The sequence below is a fragment of the Triticum aestivum genome, chromosome 4D (assembly GCF_018294505.1).
Source record: "Triticum aestivum cultivar Chinese Spring chromosome 4D, IWGSC CS RefSeq v2.1, whole genome shotgun sequence".
In the NCBI taxonomy this organism is placed as follows: domain Eukaryota; kingdom Viridiplantae; phylum Streptophyta; class Magnoliopsida; order Poales; family Poaceae; genus Triticum; species Triticum aestivum.
In genome coordinates this window covers 481,183,063-481,190,770 of record NC_057805.1, presented here as the reverse complement: position 1 = coordinate 481,190,770, position 7,708 = coordinate 481,183,063, and the positions used below count along the sequence as shown (strand labels likewise).

The 7,708-nt window shown below is 44.4% G+C and overlaps 1 protein-coding gene across 3 annotated transcripts; it reads right to left on the bottom strand.

Moving 5' to 3' along the window:
• Positions 1–903: 903 nt before the first annotated feature.
• LOC123098813 (DUF21 domain-containing protein At5g52790) lies at positions 904–6,902 on the bottom strand. Of its 3 annotated transcripts, XM_044520888.1 has the most exons (11): positions 6,206–6,753; positions 6,000–6,113; positions 5,154–5,240; positions 4,367–4,506; positions 4,203–4,290; positions 3,374–3,447; positions 2,716–2,882; positions 2,328–2,521; positions 1,906–1,952; positions 1,544–1,796; positions 904–1,402 (listed from the first exon to the last, which is right to left on the bottom strand). In XM_044520888.1, the coding sequence occupies exons 1-11, from the start codon at positions 6,542–6,544 to the stop codon at positions 1,373–1,375; spliced, it is 1,533 nt and encodes a 510-aa protein (XP_044376823.1). In that variant the 5' UTR covers positions 6,545–6,753; the 3' UTR covers positions 904–1,372. The 3 variants fall into 3 exon arrangements, 2 of the variants coding, with proteins under 2 accessions (XP_044376823.1, XP_044376824.1); XR_006447985.1 differs by lacking the exons at positions 904–1,402; positions 1,544–1,796 and having other exon boundaries at positions 1,905–1,952; positions 2,716–2,836; positions 6,206–6,900; XM_044520889.1 differs by lacking the exons at positions 904–1,402; positions 1,544–1,796; positions 1,906–1,952 and having other exon boundaries at positions 2,327–2,521; positions 2,716–2,836; positions 6,206–6,902.
• Between the last annotated feature and the right edge of the window lie 806 nt (positions 6,903–7,708).

Below are 7,708 nucleotides of genomic sequence, written 5' to 3'. Positions count from 1 at the left end.
CCATTCGAACCGTACATGATTCGAGTTTGTTTGCAGACCCAAAATAAATAAAATAAAATACTCTTTCAAGAGGTTTGAGTAGATGCTAGATTTACTATAAATTAAGAAAAAAAATCCCAGATGATTCAAGCCTACAAATCAAATGACTAAAGTAGAAAAACTTCCTAAGGATTCTAATCCTCGTAAAAATCCTTTGAATCAAAGAATCCTTGAAAGAGACCCTAAAACTGGACCAACAGTTGAGAACTTCAGATTAGCAAGGCAGATGCTCTAGAAGGGTTGGCAGGGTAGAAAACGCCCCCATGTTTATACACATGAAGAAATTAAGCTTTCTCATACAGAAAAGAATGCATTTCTTCATGTGGATATATGAACTCCACATGGAAAAGCTTAATATCTTCCACCATATAACCAGCGGCGGTTATTCAGGTCAACGGTGATAGCTCGCTCCGCTGCATTTTTCTCAGGTTAGTCTCACCACCGTCCATCTATCATCACCAACTTAAACTAACATTGGTCAGCACTAAGCACTTTCAAAAGCCACCGCCGAGTCGCTGGCTGCTGCTGCCTGATTCGCTCGTTACCAACTAACATACACAATCAATACTCACAACAGAAATGTTAGCCGAGGACCTGGAAACGGATGGGAGTAATTCATCTGACCACTCACATCCCGTTGATGCTGACAGGGTAACCGTTCAGCTGAACCATCTGGGAAGTTTAGACAGAGCAGCAAATCATGTGGATGAGCTACGTAATCTTATTTTGGACCGACTTGAGCGTGTTTTGCTGTAAACCTTTTGGTACTCGATGACTTGAACTTACTTTTGTTTAATAAAGTAAAATGGTTGTGTGCATCGTATGATGCAGAGTCCGGGGCTATCCCCTTCTCGGAAAGCAAAATGCATATTCACAATGAAACTCATTAGAAACATAAGCTTGTACAATTCATACATAAATGGGGGCAGCCATCAGCAGTACTAGCACCAACAGCTGCTATACTTGAGTTTGAGTGAGTACAATGGCGGCTGACAAACAAGAATACTAGCACAGATGCGCGATACATACAGAATGCGTTTCGTTTACGTCGTTTCTCTCCGCAGTTTTCTTCTGCAATGGTTGCTACAAGTTTGGCAAAAAGGGCGTCTACAGTAGGTGGTGAGAGCTCATCCATACTCAGTTCAGATGCTAAGGGACATATATATATGTACAAGAAAATCATAAATAAACAAGGACCAGCAACAAAGGAGAGAGCTGTGGGGTCTTCATTCTTTGACCCTACACTCTTCAGTGCCTCAATTTGATCTTGGGAGTGACCTCAACTGGGATTGTTGCCCCCTGAGCTCTTTGGCATCAGCTCTCACCACCATTTCTATGGATTTCGGTACGAATTCCTCGAGACCTGTAAAAGGAAGAACCAGAACAATGAGGATGAGGTGAAAAAGATTGTTGTTTCAACTTCAAGGGATTTTCTTAAGAAAACAAAGCATGTATAAAAATCATGAATAACCATCACTTGGCATACAAAACTGCTACTACTCACCCAACTTGAAGTCGGCGAACCGCGCACGGGAGTTTGAGATGCCGGTGACCTTCCAGGAGAAAACATCGTCGGTAAAGTCCCAGGTGATCGAGCATGGTTTGTAACAGGGGAACGTAAGATGGAGCCGCCATTATGGTACGGCGACAATGGAGAAGCCATAGGGGTCTTTCTTAGTCCTTGAGACAGAGGTCCACCACTAGGAGATATAAGAGGCGACAATGATTTGCCTGGCGGTAACATGTTTATTTTGATCCTGCGAAATGAAGGAAAGTTACTTCTCTCTACCAGTTCAACATGCAAAGTACCTTCCCCACCAAAAATAGAAAATAACACATGCAAAGTACCAGCACTGAGCCACTTACTTGTTATGCACATCAACATACTCATCTGTTTCATCCAAGATATCTTCCTGTGATGGGAGAAATTTAAGCCAGTTAGTACAATATAATGCCGTAAAACTGTGGACAATGCCTAGCTTTCGTAATGGTCGGATGACACCTTAATTAGTACAATTATATTTTCGTGAACTAATGTTGAGGACGACTTGTGGCTTTGAGATTCATTTACTTTTGAGGATGACCAAAATGTTGTCAAGAATAAGAAATACAATAAAGCAATATAAGCAAACCATTCTCGCATGACATAAGGAAAACTTGCCACTTTATGATGAAGTTGGGCCATAAAATCCAAAAGGCATCATTAAGTTTTGAAAATATGATGACGCGATAATGTACCCCAAATAATTTTCCAACTAAGGAAAGGCTCTAACAAAAATAAGTCAAACCTGCAGCAGTTGCTCCATGACATCTTCCATCGTAATTATTCCCACCGCTTCCTCATCCATTGAATAGTGAGGAAGTGGATCGGTGTTGAAATCAAGAATGTTGTCCCGTTTTCTTTCAATTTTCTTACTGTACTTGTCATTGTTATTTCGACGACTTCCGGAAATGTTGACATGCGAGGGTGACAGACCCAGACCTAAGAGTACACACAACTTATCAGCCAAGGAAGATAATACACATTTACTCGAAAGACATGTACTCCCTCCGTTCTTAAATATAAGACGTTTTGGTAGTTCATTGAACTACCAAAATGACATCTTATATTTAGCAACAGAGGGAGTAGTTGACAAGGATAATCAAATAATGAAACTGGGTGAATGAAACATGTACCATCAGCATGAGCATGCCCGTTGGTCATTTTGTAATCTGGTGTAAAACTGTTATTCTTTTCGGCAGATGCTCCGTCTTCTTTAGTGCGTTTAACAACCACAGCCATGTGGCTGTGACCTTTCTGAAACTCATTTAGAATGTCATAGAGAGGAAGATCATCAGCCACCCTGATGTACAGAAAACACAGAAAAACTGTGAATGAGAATACAAGACGAATCATGCACACTGATTCGATAACATATGCATAATTTAACCTCGACGAATTGTACGGATTTTTAGGGGCAAAGTAGTGCTTGTATGCTCTCCAAAAATAAAACGGCTCAAATCTTATGTAATTTGTGGCTACCCCAAGAGGTCACTCTGCTTTAGCTCAGGACATTGATCCCTTCAAAATCTGTATCATCTGTTCTACCGTTTTTCATTAAATATAATCAATTTTAAACCACACAAAAAAAAACTGGAAATGCAATTAGGCACTTTTTATGGCGAGGAAAACAATCTTAAATTAGTACATGTGCAGCATAGTACAGAGCATTCCTGAACATGCTTCAGTGTTGGTGCTGATAGATTATGAACCAAAACGCCCAAGTCCATACGATACATGCATGAATCATATTTGTTCACCAGACAAATTTAACAAGGTCATAAAGGATGATACCTTGGAATTTTTCTGATAGTAACATGTCTAGTGGGCACCTCATCCTCAGGTCGGCAAGTAAGCAAGTTTTTTACCTAAAATGGGAGACTTTTTAGCAGATCAAAATAATACATCACTCAAAGTGGAAAAGCTGGGCTTGATTGGTGTTCAGGATGGTGTCATGTTTCTACACTCTTTATACTTCATCACACAACTCTGTACATGATCATGAAAGCTCCACAATAATTGAAAAACAAACTTTCAATGGCCATGTGCTACTCACAGGCTGGTGTTTGCAAAAAAGTCAGCTTCTAAAAGGACATTTTTTTTACGAATCACAGAAGTGCTGCTTTCATATATTCAGAGAAGAAATTCTGTACAGCAATGAAAATCAGATTTTTTTTTTTGGAAAAAGGTGTCCCCGATGCGACATAGTCCCCCACCCACCCCTGTAACCTTTTTCTTTTTCTTCTGAAAAGGACAACTCGAAAAGCAGTGATGAATTTATAGTGGAGATTTTCAGTTTTCACCACAGTTCTTTGATCAAAAGATTGATGTATTAAACCAAACAAAGATTAGCAGGTTCAGATATCTGTTTGTGCCCCCCGCAAAAAAAATATCTGTTTGTGTAATCATCTTAAGATTTCACAGTAATTTATTGCGAGGAACGGTACAAAATGTTGTTAAGACACCGCTCTGGAAACCACAAGTCTAAAATTATTCGCCATTTGTAAGATGCTGCTAAAAGTTCATAACATGGAGTCCGTAAAAACATATCTAGCGGAATAAACCTAATTAACGAAATAGGATTTCTCAATCAATGCAATTAATTCATGAAAACCTCAGTTACCAATATAAGACCGATGATATTGCTTGGTCTTCCAGAGTATATAGGAATACGGCTGTGCCCTTTGGTCATTATCATACCCACCGTATGCCTATCAAGAGACAAATAGTAGCATCAGTATCATATATTTCGATAAAAACACATTATATAAATTGGAAGATTCATACACATCCAGCTTGGCATTTATGTCAAGTGAGAAGGTTTCAGATATGGGAGTCATGGCATCTTTTGCACTCTTTTGAGTCATCTCTAATGCTCCTGCAATGATAGTAGTTTCATCATGGGTCAGCTCTCCACCTTTCCCGGCCTACGAACAAAGTGAGAAAAACAATAGTTTAGTGGTAGTTTGTATCTTTGTCTAAGGAGAGCAACAATAGTTAGTTAGATACTTTAGTCCCTACTCCCTAGTACTTTAGCTTTCAAAGAATAATTAAATATCGAACCATGAGGAGATTGGGGACATATAGAAATGCAGCCACAATGTTTCTAACAAAGGGTTATAGCGCTGTATAATGACATGACCATCTAGAATCTAATGAACCAGAGTATGTCATCCTGAGCTAACTTTCCAGGGCTTCAAGTAATACAGACAGAAATACTAATCGAATAAAGCAAACTAATTCCTGTAAGGTTGTACAGAGAAATTAAGTTATCATGAATGCAAATTGTGCTTTGAATATATACAACTCATAATGGGCACTAGGACAGGGCGTTTTTTTTAAAAAAAAAATTGGTCTTTGCTGTTACACTGACATCTGCTTCTGCCGCTTGGCTTTGCAGTTGTAAAACTATTTTCTACTATTGAATGAAAATGTATACAAGGCTGATGATTATCGTAAAAAAAGTATGTATGCAACTTATAATAGTTGAGAAATTGGAACATAGTAATAAATGTTGGACTGAAGATGGCATCTACTTATCATAAACGAAAGAGCGAATAAGAATAGAACTGACCGCATCGCCGTGCATATCAACTAATGTTTTCAGCTCAGCTCTCCTCATAAGTGCAACATGACCCTTTCCCAGTAACCAATCCAAAAGCTGAAAAGGAAAACATAAATGAAACAAGATAAGTACTGAATTGACGAAAAAGAGGAGCACACTTTTAGTGTTTTTTCGTTCTTTTCGGACACACAAAGAAGTGCCCATCATTTATATTAGAAGAACACTGAAATGACATGAAAGCTATATGCAACTACCCTGGCTAAGCTTGTGCTATAAAGATCAAGGTACATGGTTGATCACAGATCGTTGGTCAGTAGTACCAAATTTGCATTTTTGTCAAAATACAATTCTGAAGAATAAGTGGTTCACATAACAAACACTTAGCAGGGAAATGGTAAAACTGCAAAGTAACTGGTCTTAAATAAAATACTGTTGTTCAAAACTGAAGATGCTTTGTCAGCAGAACTCAATCATATGCACATGTAGAGGCATTTTTCCATTCAATTAGTTTGACATTAGCAAGACACGGACCTTGCTTCATGGCCACCGATTACTTGCTCGTTGCGCCGAGATTTTAATCAGTGCGACAACTAGTCACTAGTAGGTAGGTGGTACAAAACAATTCATAGAAACAGGGCATGTTGACCTGTGTGGGTAGTTCTGATGACTAGATGAGCATGACAAATTAGTTAATGACGAGGAAGCATGATCGACATCCCACTCGCAGTTGCAGGCAGGCGCCCACTTGGGTTGGGATGCCTGAACTCTCAGCCCAATTTCGACTGCGCGCACACAGAATTTGCAGTTGCTCCTCCCGGATGGATTCTTGCAAGCAGAAGAAGAAATTGGGCGTACCTTGCTGATGGGGTAGGCGACCGGGAAGAAGACGACGAGGAGCACCCGGACGATGGGCGCCGCCTTGGCCCCCATGCTCAGCCCGTAGCGCGTGCAGATGGCCTGCGGCATGATCTGCACCAAATCACAGCTTGTCAGGAACAAGAAGAAGGGGGAAAAACGAGAAATCGGAAGCAGGGGAGGAGGAGAAGTGGTTAATGGATCACCTCACCGAAGGCGAGGATGAGGGTGACGGAGATGAGGATGGCCCCGAAGGAGGGCACGAGGGAGTCGAGGAAGATGGGGAGCGCCTCCATGGCGAGGGAGTTGCCGATGAGGAGCGTGCAGAGGAGGAGGTGCTGGTTCTTGACGACGGGCAGGATCCTGGCGGCGTTGCGCCGGTCCTGCGGGGTGCCGGCCTTGGCCAGCACCTCCAGGTCCACGAGGCTGAGCGACATGAGGCCCAGGGTGAGCCCCGACATGAGCCCCGCGAACATCACCAGCCCCGCGCAGGACAGCAGGTACACCCAGAACATGGTCCCGCAGCACGCCTCGTGGCTCGACATCGCTCGCCGGCCGGCGGTCGGTCGATCCTCGGTCGCCTCTCCGCGTGCTCCCGCGAGGGAGAAGGGGACCGAGCCGAGCAGTGCCGCGGTGTCGAGCGCTAGCTAGCGTAACTGGCTTGCTGGCTAGCTAGCTAGATTGTGTGCTCGCGGCTCTGCTCTGGGGTGGAGTGGGCTGAGCTCGACCGGCTGCGGCGTGCGTGCGTTGGTGGGTTGGGGATTTATGGTGGTTGGTTACCGCGCGTTTTCGGTGCGTTGGCGTCGGGGTTTGGTTTCGCTTTCGACCGGCCGTTGCGCCTCGGCCACTTTTCACTACCGGATTCCTCTCGGCTCTGTTCTGTTTTGTTTTTCTCGCCGGAGCTGGAAACGGCCGTCGTGCCCGCCACCGCCACCGTGAGCGGGGTGGTGCTGGGCCGAGTTTTGCTGGGGGCGTCGACGATACACCTGGGCTGCGTCTGCGTGCGCTCCTACCTACGCCGATATTATTCCGTGGCATTATTCTCCTCCGAGTCCCAGTCCCGTGGCCGGCCGGCCGGCCGGCGTGGAGTGGAGGGAGGGACCGATGAAGCTCACCTCACGTCGCGGCCACACGCATTGTCTAGTGGCGAGACGTACGAGGGCACTGTGCAGCAAGCAGGTCCATCGGCTGCTCCCGATATTCCGTGGGATTATTCTCTCAGATCTCATCTCCCGGTGGCCGCCGTGGACGGGCCGATGACATGCACGTTAGAGCATGGTCATGGGGCGATCGAATTTCCTGCCGCGCCCCTAGGTTTCGGCCCTCAGACGTCAAAAAATTTCAAACTTGTATTCCCCGCTGACAAAAAAACGCCACAAGTTTGACGATCATCATGCCACAAATCGGCGATCATCATGCCACAGTTCGGCGATCAAACACACCCAAAAATTTGACGATCAAAAGAAAGGAATCATAGACATGGAACGCATTAAACAGCAGGCTCCTCTGTCGTGGGACTGGCCGGGTCGGTGTGGGCGTAGTCGGGCTCGGCGTTGGCGTGGTTTCTGTGCTCCGGCTGGTCGTCGGCGTCGGCACAGCTTCATTGCTCGGGCTGGGCGTCGTCGTTGGTGTTGTCGTCGTGGGCGTAGGGGCGATGGTCACCGCCGGCCCGGGCATCTGGTTCAGGATGAGGCCGCGCTCCGCCAGGT

Bases quoted from the DNA above. Each gene is read 5' to 3' on its own strand.
- LOC123098813 (XM_044520888.1), bottom strand. From the start codon at position 6,544: ATGTCGAGCCACGAGGCGTGCTGCGGGACCATGTTCTGGGTGTACCTG. The intron at 5,241-5,999 runs GTACGCCCAATT...TTTCCTTTTCAG, and splicing joins TCGCCTACCCCATCAGCAAG to CTTTTGGATTGGTTACTGGG. The intron at 2,883-3,373 runs GTATCATCCTTT...TCTGTACATCAG, and splicing joins ACTATCAGAAAAATTCCAAG to GGTGGCTGATGATCTTCCTC.